Here is a 17,540-nt window from a genome sequence, read left to right on the forward strand (position 1 = left end):
TCCCACGCGAAGGTGACATATACGCATACAGCGACGAACTATTCAATTCTTATTTTCAGTATTCAAAATCCTTTAGAAATTATGTGACATTAAAAAACTATCCGATATTTATTTTGCGTTAGGCAAATTTTAAAAAATGTCAACTTTAAAACATGTAAACGTTGAGAAAACATTATACGAAGAATACGACACAACCCTTGTATATAAATAAAAAACAACTTATCAATGAATTTTGTTTTTAACACTATCAAATTTTCATATAGTGGATTTGATAACATTTACCCATCCTATGCAAAGATTGTACAGGCATGTGCGATTCCTATCAACGTTTACAAAGTTTGGGACGAGAAAAGCCTTGTCCAAGGTCAAGCTCAAGTTCAAGTTTATTTCACTGAAAGAAAGATACAGAAACAGAGATTTGAAGAAAAATTACAATATAACCTAACATACACAACTAGAACACACGTATAAAAGAGTAAGATGAGACACTTCCTCTGTGGACCAAGCAACTCCTTGAGGTTGCCATCGCAAGCAGCCAGTTAGATACGTTGAAGAAGTAAAAGAAAGAAAAGGGGAAAAAACGAGAATCAAAAGTGTTACATAGTACAATATTTAAAGGCATTAAGCTAAGAGCCATTTGAGGATGTACAAAACGACTAAAAGGGAATGGATAGATATGTTCAGGGAACACGCAGGTAGAATCTCAGTTTCAAAGTTAACAGTTCCTAAGACAGGGTTACGCGGAACTAGCCGATTACATTTAATCAATGTCCCAATAATCGTGTCGGAATGGGAATAAATAGCGATGAAATTATTCTTATATCTGTCGCTTGTTCAGAAATAAAGTCTAAATGAAAAATGATTGTTTATCCTCACGTTTAATGGACGATATTGGAAAATATTACCAAAACATCAGAATTCTTTTCAAAGTTTGAACGAGTTCTTATAAATCAGTGATAAAAAAAACTGATCTACAAACGTGCTAAGGGAGAAACGACCGCGACTTTCGGGTGATTTGAATATCAAGCAAATTTCTTTTGTTCGGTGGAAAGATGTCTGGGTTATTTCGGGTGTCTCGCTGATTTGACCGACCGAGGCCCTAGATCTTGCACTAGGCCTGGCGAGCTTCCAAATTTTGGAACGGCAATTGCAACGACATAATATGAGTACATTAATATCAATTTTGGCAACGGTTTTTGAACGCCGCCAATTATTCAAATGACGTTCATTCATGAAAGTTTATGAATGAAAAAGCGGGCAATGAATGGGTGCCACTGGTAACCGCCACGCAAATACTACACTCGGCAATCACTTGGGCTGTGAAACGTCTTTCGATATCGTTTATAACAAAGACCCGTCAATAATTAATTTACTCCACACAAAGGGAACACTTCGATATTAAGTATACAGAATAAATCATGGGAACGTTGCAGTAAAATCTGACCAGACATCGCCAGGTTTTCTCGAGCTGCCCGCGCTTGTATCGCGTTTTGGCACATAGCCATATGTCTATTAGGTATATTGTAAGCACATAATAATATTTGGGTGGATTTCCATTCAGAAGAATGAACAAAAGATTCTAAAATTTACATAAACGTCTGAAAGACTATTCTGTGTCAATGCTAGGCAGGTCTGGGACGCTAGATTTTACACCATCTTAAAAAATACCCTACGCAAAACATTTCTCGAAATGTAGACCAGTTTGCAGTCACCAAGTCCGAAAACGCCACCGACAACAACACTCTGAAATAAGATAGTATTTTGAAAAGTTTCGAACGTAATCAAAGAGATTCACGGTTGATCGATCAATGGCTTCTTACGCGTTCCCTAATGTGTTTCGTTAGTGACGTCGTTAGCACCAACCACATTTGTCTGCTGCCATTTCGAAACAGATTTTTCATCGACTTCGACAACAGCTTACTTCATACGTGGGAAGAATAATCCCTCGATCTAATGCCATCTTATCTTTCAACTGTCTGTAAATTGGACAGCTCATCATTTTCTTAATATACCAGAGGTCGGACTACATATGCGGCCTGATGGATGCAATCCTCCAAATCTTCACCGGAACACGAAAGGTTTCTCTTGATAACATAAACTTGAGCATTTCCACGGGCACCTTTTACCATGGACGTAGAAACTGGAGTTTGATATGATCTAGGCCGAAGGGGTATAATATGAGGCTCTCTGTAATATTCGCATTGCTCGTCGAGGTTTGTTGCCCCTAAATCCTCGAATTTAGACTTCGCTTAAGTCTAGCTTCCGTAAAATTGGGGATTCGTGTGACTGGCCACAGACTGTACAGAGCAATGAAAATGTACAAAAATATACACAGAATATAATCAAAGAATTGATAAGTTTTTGTTTGCCGTCGGAAAATAAGACCGTTTATAAGTTACGTCCAGAACTGAACGTAACCACTAAACTCGTAGTTTAGACATCCTGAAAAAGTTTCCTTGTTTTTCCTCATAATTTTTGAAATGATAACTTTCATTTGCTTTATACTATCGAGTAGAGATTTTCTACGGAATTCCCATTTTAATTGAAATAACAGTAGCTTGTTTCTTCTCGACTACGAAACATATTCGACCATTCCGACGATACCCTTGAAAATTAACAGAGAGCCATTTGCCTGTTGATCTATTATGTTACGTAAGTAACAAGTTATTGATATGTATTCACAACGTAAATGCAAGGAATGTGTACTTGATGTATTGAAAATAAACTCGGGTGCAATAATTTTTCTACACGCGCATTGGATGCTCATCAAATCTGCGGAATATCTATATTCACTACTGTCAGTCAATGAATAAAATTAGTGACCAGAAGTCATCATGTCACAGCGCAAGAATGCATAGTTAGTTCATCACCAATAGAACTGTCGTGTCGAATGTTTATCGATCAGATGCACATGGACGGGAGTTGTTTTTCATACGAAATTTTTACAGAATTGATGCATCAAAATTAAACGAAGGACTGATTTTAAGCAACAGTAACTTATCCACGAAAGCAGGCCATAGAAAAGAGTTGTTGTGCCCATGGATAGCATTACGAAAGACGCTGAGAAAACCCTCGAAATTCTAGATGGATTTGGAGTCCAGGGGTCCATTTCATGTCAATAACTTAAACTAAAACCTATAACAACTGAAAGTTCCATTAGTTATAACGCAATACTAATGAAGCTTGGATGACCAAGCCATAAATATCCAGACGTCCGCCAGACATTCTGAACGAAATCATGCAATCAATATCATAGTCATTTTTCGAAAGTTTGTTTCCGTGATGCACTATGTACGAACAGTGCTGATATAAACAAAAAATCAAATGAAGAATAGCATTTTCTCCCATAATATTTCTTTGATGCCTGGATCCGATATCACGAAACAGAATTTTCAGATTAAAAAACTGCCACCAAAACATTCTAGCATCGAGTTTTTAACAGAACCGTTTAAAAATGTGTCAAGCCCCGCCCGCGATGTTCTCACGTTTGTGGGTCAACTGGTCGCACTCGAGACGAGTAGCTATTGAACCAGATACCAAAATAGAAATTCGATTTAAAGATAGCTTGATGTAGAAATTTTTAAGTCAATCAAACACCGCCACAATGTTCAATACAAAGCCAGGTCGCATTTGCATAAGTACATAAACACACCAAGAACTCACAGAAACCGCTATTGTTATTGCGGTTCTTTTTGAAAAATTTCATATCTTCACGTTTCAAAAGTTGACCCTAAAACTCGGCCACCCCCGCTTTTATATCCGATAAAAGGTAACCGGGTTTGACTGATTCGTTCAAACCTGCGGTTTCAGGTGAACTGTCGTTCAATGTTCGACGTTAAGTACAATAGATACATTCAGTATCTTAACAATTTCTGCATCGACATTGAGTGATTTTACATAAAAGTCTCTAAGAACGAAATTTATAGAATTTGATTTTCAAAATATTTTTGAAAAGTGCTTTTAGATAATTCAAGCCTTATTCATGTTTTTATTTTGCCTGGTTCTTAATTTACATTCTATATACTGATAGATAATTTTTCTATCCATATTGACAACGATAATCTTATTTTTCGTCAGCTTATATACTTTTTGTAGGTTTTTAGCGGGATATTCTTTTTGACGTATCTGTATTTTGTATCTGTATCCACTGATAGCGTAATGGACTGAAAATCACAAAAATTCACATAAGGGGCTTTTGCCTATAGGATGTTATATGGTTTATCTTCACATTTCAAATCGATTAAATATAGTTTAGGTTTATGAGATGCGTTATGTGTTAGTAAGGTTCTCAACGGCGCAAATTTGTAAACACAACAACGTCATCACGCGAAAAAGCAAAACGTAAACAGTACTCATAAACATACACCGCACCTCGACGGTATTGCGTCAGAAATCTCCAAACTTCATCGAATTTTATATAAACACACTTTCTTTGAAATTCGCGTACAATGCGCCCTTACAGTCTGGGTCTAGAGCGCCCGTTAACCTTTCCCGTTTGGCCCCGGTCCAAATACGGCAGAGAACGTCACGGGATGTTTAGTTTGTGTATTTGAATTGCGGGTGTGTTCGTCACAATGCCATCCCATTGGTTCTCGTGTGACCCTGTGACATCAGTGTATTTCATTTCCAAACATTGAGAGAGAATGTCAACAACGCCTAATTCACAGCAATCGAAAACGACTCACGTGGTGTTTTACAATTTGCGATAAAAAGGCTACGAACAAAAGAAGCAGGAACAACATATCATATCTGGAAAGATGCCATGTTATTGAATGATTTGAAATATCAGATTAACGCGCAGACACGAACTGGCTAATATCTTGGCGCGATGCCAATCGCCATCAATCAGATTCTCCATTACGTCGACTTATCCCACATTTTGAAAAGATGGTGTGCCCGCCAGAGAACCGACACTAAAAAACCCGCCGACAGCGATCCATTCATTTTTAATTTCCCGCTAAAAGTAACTTATTTCATGACGTGAATGGGGAACCTTACTGTTGTTCAGGCGTTGAATAATCAATACAATGATATATTATTCTTTTTAATCGTCTAGGCGCGTATATTCATATAATTGATTGATATTTCTCCGTATCGTTTTTTACGAAAAGAACCCTTTGACATTTTGTAAACGTTTTTATTTTGGTGTATTCAATGAGTTACTACGTTGTTGACATTCGCACGCCCAATTACTATCAGCCAATAGGTGATCCGCGCGTAAACCCCATATAAAGGCAATCGGCAGCTCGCTTGTCTAATCACAGTTCAAGACACGTTCATTCAGAGAAGACATAAACGCTGATAGAAACGAAGATTGTTAAACGCTTATATACTACTACAACGGGAAAAGAGATCGAAACTCGAGAAAAACAGTTCAAACGTTTCATCGCAGAAGATCGTAAACGATTTCGACTCATCAACTCGAGACGGAGAAGTGAAAATCAAAGATGCAGCTGATGATTGGAGCCATCGTGTTTGTCGGGGCAATTTTCGCTGCTAACGGGGCAGCAGTCGGCAGCGATATCGTCAAAAGTCGCCAGAAACGATCGCATATGAAGTACAACACCAATCTACCGCCAGTCGACCAAGCCCAGAACATGATACCGTGCGCCGAACACATGACCGAAGAAATCTGGTACGAGGGATGTCAGACGTGCGGATGCACGACCGAAAAGCTGATGGTTTGTACGCTGAGAGACTGCATACCGATGCAAAAGCGACGCCGAAGAAACGTCATGATGGACAGCGTTCGTTCGCTGCGACCACGCAATAACGAAGACACAGCCGGCGTGAGAATTCGCGTCCCGTACTCGCACTGTCACGGACACCTGCAAGAAGAAGTGTACCATATAGGATGCAACATCTGCAAATGCGACGTCGGAGGCATCGAATATTGCCAGATGAAGAAATGCCCGAGATTTCACCGCGGTATGAACGAAGTGTACGACGAAAACTACGCGAGGGTTAGCGAAAGTGCCTGCGATGAAGTTTCGCTCGGTAAGTTCTCTATACGTTTGAATGTAAAATATGAATGCACAAACATGTAAAATTATCGTCAGATAACCTTAAGAGCTTGAAGATATTTTGAAAACTTGGTATTATTAGCATTTACATGTAAATACCGAATAACTATCGATCAGGTCATTATCTAGTTTGGATAGAATGTTCATATCGTTTTATTGGCCTTAACGTGTAGTTGATAAATTTTTACTTAGTATCCCGCCGTTCATTTCTACCTCAAATTCATACAAGCTTTCATCACCGTAAATATTGCCTTAAATGGCATGCTAATAGTATATCTCTTTGAAAACGATGTTTCCGGTTTTTACAATAAGATGTTGCACGAATGAAAAGAATGACCAATGTACCTTAAGGTTATTATTGCCACGAATGATAATATCATTGATCATTTGTGTAATAAAATCAAGTCTTCTTTTGCCGATAGAAATAAACGGCATTTTCTATTATTCAAAGTGCAGCTATTCGAGCGCTCATGGAAATTGCCTTTTTAATATTTTCCAGGTAAACACATCTCGGATGGCTGCCATCTATGTAAATGCACCAGTTACGGGCTGGTATGCACTCGCAACTGGTGTCCAACTATTGAGATCGACTACAAAAGATAGACTATTCGTTCGGACAGCGCTTGGATCAATCTACATGCTGCCAAACGCCACTTACCTGCCTAGTCTGAACGTGATGCACGACCAATGCAAAAAAAACTATGAATATAGATTAGTAGAGACGCTTGCGGTCAAATCGCTCCGATATTAAAACTATCCGCATTTACTTAGGCAACCGCGTATCGGTCTCAATTCGATGAAAACATTTTGGCGCATTCTCGCAATAATATCGCCGAGGTATTTTCGTGATTCGTTGAAATGTTCTTGTTCAGTAGACGAGTGGTAAAAATATTTTTATTATTATATAGTTTATCAAAATAACATATATATGTCAGATATATGTCTATTCGTGATCCAGTAATATCGTGGATATTTACATTACGATACTTCAGGCCAATACCGCCAATAGTTTCCTAATGTAAATTGAAAGAAAAATCAATGCAAATCATTTTCTTCCATTTTGTACAAATTTCCATTCTCTTCATCTCTCTTTCTTCGTTTTATTCTGTAAAAAGGTGTATATACTATTTACAACTACATGTAGTATTTTCGAGTTCTACATGATTATGTACAGCATAGTTTAGGTTTACGGAACCGCTGCAATACGTAGTTCGCGACATTCATCGCCGAGTTGTATCGGCTTCTTGCTTTACAAGCTTTAGCTAACAAACTCTACCAGCAGACGAACGAAAGTTCATGTAATCATGTTTAAAAAACGAAATCATGACCAACAAAAATTATTTCTTCGGACATTCTAAAACGGTTCTATTTATGGCCACACATTCCAAGTCTGGCATATCAATACGAATATGATAACCGACCGAGTTGATAGATAAATTACATCAGGTGACTTCGTGGCTTGATTTTGACTTCGGGTCGACGTCGACCTAATCAGAGAAAATGTGGATCATTCGCAGAATGTCCGAAGATGAGGTCGAAATCTAACTCGAAACTTTCCAATTCATCGACGATCTAATAACGATAGTGAATTAAATTATTCCGATGCAGGTCTCATGTTATTTATTTTTGTACGGTCAAAGAAAGCTTGATTATTTGTTTAACATTATTTGTTAACTAAAAGTCGATGCTGTAAGATTTAACTTTTTTGTATCCAGTAAACTTATAAGTGAATAAAACATTAAATGTTTTACATTCCTGTTCGGCGTCTTTTTATTTCATTCAGGCGCAACTAGACAACGACACGAGCGAGGAAGTTGTTTTAGAGCGAGGAAATGGTTGTAGGCTACAAGAAAAATGGAACGATTCACGCAGTTTCGAAGGAAAACATCAAGCTCCAGCGAATGTATCGTCCTTATTTAATGATTTCACACTTCGGAGATGGAAAATTGTCTTTTCTTCAAAATCAATTTCATGCCTTCTATAAAATCTTTGGTGAACTGGTAATACGTCCGCTCAGAGATATTGTCAGATATATAACGAACAATCCCTGCATTGCCAGAGCGCATAAGTGAAAACCGTGACGTGAATATTATCATTTTGTTTTTCTAAATTCAAATTATCACCGTCAGTGTCAGCCGAGTGTGAATATTCTAAAGTCAGTGTAAAGAATCTCCGGAAAGAAGCGTCTGATATGAGTGAGTGTGTGTGACGTGACAATGACTTCGGTCATCAGTGACAAGTAAACTGCTGATAACCGACGTGTGTCCTCATATCAATTACGAACGTCCTACATAGTTCTAAGTGCTTTTTGCTAAAACCAGTACTTCGAGACCTCTCATATATAACACTCAAAGAATACATCGACCTCTGAGTGGGTGACATTCTCCCAAGATCAAAATGATTCTTACGAAAAAATGCATCAATTACATTTGTCCATTCGTTGTCCGCTGAATTAATTTCCTTCAAATGTGACTGTTTAAGGCGGCATAGGATTGCGATATTCTAAATGACCAAAATAATCTTATACCTCTATATATATATATATATATATATATATATATATATATATATATATATATATATATATATATATATATATATATATATATATATATATATATATATATATATATATATATATATATATATCACTGTAGTTATGATTTAACAGGACATCCTGGTGCACTTGAAAATCCTTAAAATAATAACCCGACTTATTATGGACAATTTCCATAGGTAATTTTATCTAATGATCAAAAGAATTTTTCATTTTTCATACATGGATCTCTAGTTCACACCGATATGATGAAAGCCACATCAATAGAAAAAACCAGGTTATTCGCGTGTAAAAATATCGCGCCTAATTATTATACGAATGTCAATTTGACAGTATACTCGAGAATCGATATTGTTCTGCCATATACGTATATACAACATGTACATATATAGAATCAAATCTGAACATGATCAACAACGATAAGATAACCCATAAACTTATGTAAACCCACTTCGCAGAAAATCTGCTTATAATTCCAGCCGCGAGTCTATAAAAAGAATTATTTTTTCGATATCTCAATCTAAACAACCGGTCATTTCAATACTGCTGTTAACCCTCAGTATTCGATTGAGACTTTTACATGAACTACAAGCACCACTAAACTTTAAGTGGGAATTTGAGATGGCATAGCATTTTTGCCTTTGGCTTTATACACGTACATGCATACAATGTATGCAGAAAATGTGCTCAGTACATGTAGATTTAATTCCTTTATCCAGTGACTTCCAGTGCAACCGTACAACAAAAGAATTATAAGACTCCAAATTTGAAAAAAAAAACCCGAGCTGTTCATGAGCCAACGGAAATCAGTGGAAATTTGACATTATGGTATTGCACTATCGAGCTAGTTAAACTTAATCGAGAATTGCGGAACCGGTTCCTAATCATCAAGTTCCTCAAAAATACTAGGAACACAGGTCAGTAGCGAAAGGAATATGCTGGTGGATTCGTCTTCGGGAACTGATCCGGGAACCCTACTCAGAAAAATTTGGAAAGTTTGATGCTAAGATATGGTGTCCAAGCGATTCAAATCAATATACAAAATCTATAAAGAAATCAAATATACTGGTACATGTAAGCGATTGTGAGTGTCATCAATTTCAGCTCGATATTTTTTTCAAATCAAAAACAAGCGGACAAAATCATTTTGTGGGGGGTTTATTCAAACTTCTCAACCCCCCACACTACGGGCCTGGAATAAGATAAAATTAATTCTACTTTTTTTCAATTCGACTTTACATTTATTATACATTGTAGAGTATTTACAAACCTCTTTATATTCATATTATATACAAAACATTTTCTACAAAATCTAAGATCATATTCTAGAAACGAATCCAGTGTCAGTGTCTCATATAGTAGTCGATTGCTGTTGAAAAGATCGCAAAACCAGCAGCTCCAAGTGCAGCGGCCTTAACTCCGGCTACAAAACAAATAAATAATACATGTACAATATATACCGGTAGCGATGTCATAATAAGATATCTGTGACAGGATATGTATCACATTTTTGCGATAAACAATATCGATATGTCGGTGGATATTTTACATCACAAAGATCTAGATTCCTTTCGAACTAGGCCGCAGATGCGGATATTTGTGAAATACAGAACAAAATACGTAATTCGAATTCGTAATACCAACACTTATATGGGAAATTGGCACAAAAATTTACGCTTAGGCTAAACAAAAATGATACCTTGTTTCTCCGCAGCGGCCGGGTCATTTTTGTAAAATATGATAAATTTATAAACAGTTCATTTCTATAGCGGCCGGGTCTGTTATGGTGAAATTGATCACGATTTAAAAAAAAGTAATGTATAGGGTAGATAGGCGGCCGGCCGGGTCAACATTTAAGCTCAGCAGAGCGGAGAAACAAGGTATCAATTTTTTTTGGCCTTAACATCTCCAAAATTCATAAAGTATAAAAGAGTGGATAATTCCAGTGAAATATATTTTGCATATGTACCTATTTTATAGAAAGGGTCCTATATGCTATGGGTGGATATACAGTGGACTCCTCCCACCTAACTTGAGATTTATGTTCGAGTTATTCTACTCCATAAACTAGATGTTATACGGTAGACTTCCCTCAAGTCAGATTTTTTGTGACCGTAAAAATGTGTCCGAGTGATATCTGAGTTCGATGTTATGTGTATCATTTAATGTGTCGCAAAAAATATCGCAAAAAAATATTGAACGGTATTCGAGTTGGACGGAATCCGAGTTTATCGGATCCGACTCGGGCGGAGTCTACTTTCTATGCATAATGATTCAAGTATAGAGACCTCAATTGGTGCGACGAGTACAATCAAATCATACTGTACTAACCTCTTAAGCCGATTACTCCTCCGACAATTGCACCAGACATCGTGCCATTAATGAGTTCAGATTTACCGCGGTACTAAAAGTAACAAACACAAACACAATCAGGAAATGAAGTAGTTATGAAAATAACACAGATGACACAGTCAAAATGATCATAAATTATCCAGATATTCATGAAATCACAGAAAACAACCGAATGACTGTAAATTGTCTGCATATCAACATACCGATTCAACCACGCATTCTGTCCCGGCAAACATAGCACCGACAATAGCGAAATTCTTGGCATAGGATTTTGACCTTTCGCCCATCTCTTTCAGTACAGCTCGAGCTGTCGGCGTTTTTTCAGTTGTTATGTTTGGATCAACTCCAGCAGTGAATAAACCGAAAGCAGCTCCTAGAGCACCGCCTAGATGAAGAGAAAGCGTAGAAAGCTATCAAAGAAAGCTTCCTTATTTCTTTTGATTGCAAATTTTCGAATGCGAAGTTATCTGGTTCTAGCTACCGGTACCAATGCAATATCATAGGTGTTCATTTTCAAGTCCTTGTGTAAGCCATGATTCTTATGAACCCCCTCCCCACACACACACACACACACATACACAAACCGCCCAAGATTTGATTGAGCTTATTAGAACCATAGGCCTAGCTAGTTAGAGAAGATAAGATTGGCCCCCTGAGCACACACGGGCTCGTCACGATAGCTGGGTCCAAAATGAACGGTTAGTTCCAGCATTCTAGGTACCACCCATAAGCATTTACCTGGTTCCAACCCATCAGTGTTGGTATAATTTCAATAGGTAGTACCTAGGAATAGGATACTGGGTAAAATCCTTCAATTTGATATAGGACCCCCAGCTATCGTGCCGAGCCCCTATGCCTGACTGAGACCTTTATGCCATAATGGAAATTAATTAATAATCACGATGAATATGCTTTAACACGTATCATTGTAAAAATATGAAAAACAGGCATCTCCTTGCTACTATTACCCACCCAAAACACAGCTCATAACTGTTCGAAAAGTACAACTTTCCATTGCTCCAGCGATAATTAATTCTTCTCTGGATTTAGGCGCTTGCGGGATTCCGATCGACGGCAATAGGACATTATTTTTGCGTCTCCCGTCACCGATCAATCGTCGCATAACTGGGTAAAAGTCTGCCTCGCTGAGAACAGCTTCATTATTGCGAGTATCTGGGCCATTCCGAACATCTATGGGCAGCGCCATGTTCGTATTTTGCCGACCGAGATGGCAGCACCACACAACTCACGCTTATAAGTCTTGACTTTTCCGGATTCGAACTCCGGAGAAACCATCTGGAGCCGCAATTCACGCGTGAACTGGGAACCCGCAAAGATTATTGAACGCTGAGATTCAAATTTAACTTGATTCAAAAACATTCCATTTGCGCCGGAATATAGATTATAAATATGTTAAATTGAATTGAATTGATTGGTTCGAGAATGAATGATTTTCCGACGACATGGTACATATTGTTTTACTTCCAAAAATATCAAAAAAATTGCAAAAAATGTTGTTTTAAGTCAGGTTTCTCTTCATTTCGACGGTTCAAATCAACTTTTCCGGTTAGTCTCGTTTAATTTGATGAACGAAGCATTTCTTAAGAGTTCTACGGCGTCGATAATTTTCCGAGCTTTGCTTTAGTAGTAAATGTACGAATGTTATCACCGACCAAATTCAATTTTATTGACACTTGATGGATTGTCCTCGGTACCACACCTGTGCCAAGGATACCGTATCGAATTTTTTGATTTTGGACCACCAACTATCGTGGTTTGCGATCTCACTCGCTAGCAGAGGAGGCATGGCATCTAGCTTTACATAAAGTCAAAGACCACGTTATGCAGAGAGTTCTGCCACAATTTTTACAAATAATGTTGCTGTTCAGGGGCGGATCCAGGGGGATGGGTAGACAGTATTGGAAGGAAATTTAAGGGCACCTTTCTGATCTTAGGGCACACCCAGTATCCAGGTCAATGCGAGCGCCGAAGGCGCGAAGTTCTTAGATGCGGTCTGGGGTACCATTTAAAGGCTTTTAGAGGGCTTCTAGAGACTAATTCAGAGCAATTCAGAATAAACGAATTCAAGACAAGATTTCAACAGATGCGGATAAAAAATGAAGCTGGCGAACCCATGAAAGAATGGTTGTCGCCAACTTCGCCTAGTGCCCCTATAATCTTTAAAAGTGCCCCTTAACAATTATACAGAATACGGCTAAGTGCCCCTTCATTGTTAACAATCGGCAAAAAATTGCCTCGTCTTCACATTTATCCTTATGTCGTGTGCCATCTTCCAAACCAAAAGTGCCCCTAAAATTTTAAAAATTAGGCAAAAAAGTGCCCTTTTCTTCAACATTTTCCGCGTATAGTGCCCTCTTCTAAAGTACGAGTGCCCCTTTAGCCCTCCCTGAAAAGGCAAGGACAAGGTGCCCTCATCTAAAGTATGAGTGCCCCTTGCAAAAGGAAAGTGCCCTTTTTAATTTATCATGATTAAAGGCTTTACAAATATGATTATCTCTCCTCACTTTCTCGGCAGCAGTATATACCGATTAATTTTATAATTATGCCTGGATTACGGACACGGAATTAGCGGTTGCTGAAATAATGCCGTCAAAAATATTGCCGGTGAAATTTCGAAGGGCACTTAAAAATTCTAGACCGTATTGGGCAATACGGCTAATACGGTCTGGATCCGCCCCTGCTGTTATTCATTATTGTTGTGCAAAATCTTTATTTGCAGCACAGTTGCTTTTCACAATTTGATGGAGAATGGATGATACCAGTATCCCTAAATAAAAAAGAAAGTTTCTTTTTTATATAGGGATACATACGGGTATCATCCATTCTCCATCAAATTGTGACAAGCCCATGTGATTTGCAGTACCTTCCCAGTCAAATAGAATTTAAGTTATTCGAAATGTCAATTGTTGCTACTATTACGATAAAATGTTTATTCTAGACTATTTCTATTATTTCATTTGCATCATCAACTGCAGATCAATGGATATTTCACCGGATAAACAACAACAGCATCATGTTAACGATATCAGTACAGCGGGACATGTATCAATCAGCCTGCCGTTACCACCTGGATTACAGCCAGCCATACCTACCTCGGACCACATGGGTAATGAACCGACGGGGAATGATGTAAATGGAACAGTTATACAACAAGCTCAACTACAAATAGATACCGTTAAAGGGTAGGTCCTTTAAAAGTTCAATCTGCTCTGAATCGGATAGATATTCTTGCTCCAATTTTTTGGATACCGGTATGTTCGAGAACAGAATTAAAGCGTCGCGAATCATAGCATGCTGTGAAATACAGGTCATCTATAGTCAGCGTTCAAATTCAAATGATGGCTTGAATAATGCGAGAGGAGGCTGCCATGAATTCAAATGATATCTGTTATCTTTGTTTATCTTGAATTTGGCGTGATATGTATAAGTGTAGCGGTATATTTTTTGTAATTGTAGAGTCATGTGTATGAAAGTTGGTGACACTGTGTATCAAATGCCTCTAGCGATTAACACTGATGGATTGGAACCAGGTAAATGCTTAATCTCTTCCTCTTAAAATCTCCTGTACCAGTATGAACAACAAAATTGCCAAGTGATTTGGTCCATTGACTGTTATTGAGTAATATAAAAAACTACGAAGACTTGAAAAAAGATATCAGCCTGGCAGTAAGTGATTTCATAGCGTATTTCAAAGAGGTGACCATCTTTCATGGAAATGGATCCTTCTGAAGTCTCTCCTGCGTAAATGTTAATGAGCGAATATTGATTTTGTTTTAGGGTCTGTGCTGAGTAATATTGACAATGAACTACTGACGTCTCAAATGGCCACTGCGCCACATGAACCGTCAGCGTTAACAATAGCGGAAGATGTCAGTTTGGATGGAAGTTCAAGTGAACAAGGAACATTGAAGACAACTTCAGCTGAATCAATGATGAACTACACAAATATCAACGCTGTAATAGAACAAACACCCCAAACAGAAACCGTTGTACGTCTTATATCGTCTTTGATTAGAAATATAATTCCTGTTTAGAAATGTAATTGAATGTAGATGCAGCATTTTAGAAGTTTATCGTCGTACATTCTCAGTATTTCTCTTCTTTCGGCGTTAAATCTAGAAAAGAAAAGGAGGCTGGCCTAAAGGCAAGAAAAGAAGGAAAGATATAACAGACCCAAATGCACCTAAAGCTCCAAATACGGGGTTTGTATTTTATTATCGACAAAATGATATACTATTAAGCAGCTCTATACAAGTTGGAGTTCCATCAGTCGTTTTATGTCATTATTTCATTTAATTATTTGATGAATGTTTCATTAAGGTATGTGCTTTTTGCTCTTGACCGTCGGAAAATAGTATCGGCTCTAAGACCTGAGTTATCATTTTCTCAAGTAACCAAAATCCTTGGAAGTGAATGGTCATCACTACCGCCCACAGAAAAACAGGTAGACTCTCCTTGTCTAGGCCAATTTCTGATAGAATGTCCTGATTCACTCGAGATTTCATTGCAGAAATACATCGACCGCGGCGAGGCTGACAAAAAGAAGTATATCAAAGATTTAGAAATATACCAGAAATCAGAAGCTTACCAAGAGTATTTAAAGAAGAAAAAGCAGAAAAGTATCGCAGGTATATTTTCATATATACGCAGTATTTTATTTCTAGTTCGTTACAAAATTGATTCATCTCGAAATAAACTATGATATAATATTTTGATTCTGAAGAAGGTGGCGATGCTTCTTATCTGGACTTGGGTGCTCAGGTAATAATAGACAAAATGGTCTAGGAATTCGCCGTCATTTTACCATTCACTGATTTCACTGAGCTCTCACTTTTCTCAAAAATTGTTTCGCCAGGATTCGGATCTGCTCTATTGTAAAGTCTGTGATAAACTGTTCAGCTCTCAGCACAATAAAAAAGAGCACATGTTTGGGAAGCAACATCTAAATGCTGTGAAAGGTAAGCATCATTTCTCTAATTCTCTATTTAGATTTGTTATACCTTTGTTACAATAAAGCACGTGACTACAACATTGATTAAAATCAAAAGCACCATTCCAGAATTTATTGAAGCCGGTGAAACCAAGTTCCACGTATTTACACGAAAACTTGAAGAGTATTTTATGCATCTTTTAATTAAAGGTGAATTCGAACAAGAGTTACATAATCAGGAAACTGTGACCATCAATTCCGATGATAGTCAAGATTCGGATGATGAAGGCGTGAATGTTGGTCGATTCGTAAACAAATTTTTAGCGAAGAACCTGGGTAATTATTAACATATCATTTATATTTAAAAAAAAAAACTTCAAAATCTTCTTTATTGTCCAGTGTCTTTATATCTGTAGACATTGTTTAAAGTAACAAATATATGTACATACATTTAGCCCTTGTTTATACAGTTCTGTTTAAAAAGTCAATATTCTTCTTGTTATGATTATTTCCAGATGTCCCTACTAAGATGTTTATACCCGGTACATGTAATAATCTGGATTTTGATAATAGGAAACCCATTTAATACAACGATTTTCTCTGTTGCTCACAACATTTGTTTTGACAAGGTTTCATTGTAGTTGGTTCTAAAAACTTTGTTTTTGGCTTCCTGAATCAAGTTTTCTTCTAATCACTTTGCAGAAAGAGAAATGGAAATTCGACAATTACAACGTACGCTCAAAATCGAACGAACAAAACACATTAATCTTTGCAAACAAGTCACCGAAATGCGGGTAGGTGGAATAATTGATAACCAGGGTCCAGTTCCACAGTTCCGAGTTAAGATTCAACTCTGAGTTAACTCATTGAAAATGAACTAACTTTAACTCAGAGTTAACTCTAACTCACAACTGTGGAACTGGGTCTAGGTTTACTAAAGCTACATTAAGTACGAGTTTCTTCGATATACTATTCATGATAAGCTTAAAACCCACTATCTATAAAAAAAACACTATGTTTCAATCTGGTGTAATGGTCTCTTGACAGTCTAGAGTCTTAAACATTATGTCTCATGATTTTTATTTTTGATAGATGAAGTTAATTCGCTTTTAATCTTTTAAATATTACCGGTATATATATTAGGTTTTAAATTTATTATCAAGTTTCCAAGTCAAACTGTGGCTATTCTACTGCTATTGATGAATGTCTTGTTTCCATCTAGATTACTATCGATATACCGGTGGGCTACTTCGATCTCAAATCAGAAATTCATCTGCTGGAAAACTATGTTCACTCAGATCGTGTTCGCTTTTTCTTTTGCAGGAACTTGAAGTAAAATTAGAACAGGAATTGGCCATGATGAAAAACTACTACATTTCGCTCAATGCTCAAATCGACGCGCTGAAAATGGTGCCTACTCTATTCGGCGTGATAAACTTCTAGTATATATAAATATATGTTCTATGAAATTCTGACAATTTATAATGAGTGCTATTTACACAAATGATGTGCCATTCTGTGCAATTTGAACCTGTTCAGATTTTTGCATGGTCAATATTCTCAAATTATATCGAATGCTGCATTGTCATCATAATCCTTGGCACGACAAACATTTCTCGCCTGTCTACAAGACTAGGGTCTGGTATAGTGTTTTCAT

The 17,540-nt window shown here is 37.4% G+C and overlaps 3 protein-coding genes across 4 annotated transcripts; 2 read left to right on the forward strand and 1 right to left on the reverse strand.

The window, feature by feature from the left end:
• Positions 1 to 5,275: 5,275 nt before the first annotated feature.
• LOC141899840 (uncharacterized) lies at positions 5,276 to 7,734 on the forward strand. The gene is made up of 2 exons (XM_074786402.1): positions 5,276 to 5,997; positions 6,523 to 7,734. Exons 1-2 carry the CDS (start codon positions 5,448 to 5,450, stop codon positions 6,624 to 6,626), a joined length of 654 nt encoding a protein of 217 aa, XP_074642503.1. The 5' UTR covers positions 5,276 to 5,447; the 3' UTR covers positions 6,627 to 7,734.
• Positions 7,735 to 9,854: 2,120 nt separating this feature from the next.
• Positions 9,855 to 12,144, reverse strand: LOC141900331 (mitochondrial import inner membrane translocase subunit Tim22-like). The gene is made up of 4 exons (XM_074787166.1): positions 11,905 to 12,144; positions 11,136 to 11,317; positions 10,912 to 10,984; positions 9,855 to 10,003 (listed from the first exon to the last, which is right to left on the reverse strand). Exons 1-4 carry the CDS (start codon positions 12,137 to 12,139, stop codon positions 9,924 to 9,926), a joined length of 570 nt encoding a protein of 189 aa, XP_074643267.1. The 5' UTR covers positions 12,140 to 12,144; the 3' UTR covers positions 9,855 to 9,923.
• Positions 12,145 to 12,380: 236 nt separating this feature from the next.
• Positions 12,381 to 17,345, forward strand: LOC141900898 (SWI/SNF-related matrix-associated actin-dependent regulator of chromatin subfamily E member 1-related-like). Of its 2 annotated transcripts, none has more exons than XM_074787959.1 (12): positions 12,381 to 12,398; positions 13,929 to 14,135; positions 14,410 to 14,483; positions 14,731 to 14,942; positions 15,073 to 15,155; positions 15,274 to 15,397; positions 15,464 to 15,581; positions 15,677 to 15,714; positions 15,809 to 15,911; positions 16,094 to 16,219; positions 16,586 to 16,677; positions 17,207 to 17,345. In XM_074787959.1, exons 2-12 carry the CDS (start codon positions 13,933 to 13,935, stop codon positions 17,324 to 17,326), a joined length of 1,293 nt encoding a protein of 430 aa, XP_074644060.1. In that variant the 5' UTR covers positions 12,381 to 12,398; positions 13,929 to 13,932; the 3' UTR covers positions 17,327 to 17,345. The 2 variants fall into 2 exon arrangements, with proteins under 2 accessions (XP_074644060.1, XP_074644059.1); XM_074787958.1 differs by lacking the exon at positions 12,381 to 12,398 and adding an exon at positions 12,406 to 12,498.
• Positions 17,346 to 17,540: the final 195 nt, after the last annotated feature.

This window comes from Tubulanus polymorphus, chromosome 2 (genome assembly GCF_964204645.1).
Source record: "Tubulanus polymorphus chromosome 2, tnTubPoly1.2, whole genome shotgun sequence".
Taxonomy (NCBI): domain Eukaryota; kingdom Metazoa; phylum Nemertea; class Palaeonemertea; order Tubulaniformes; family Tubulanidae; genus Tubulanus; species Tubulanus polymorphus.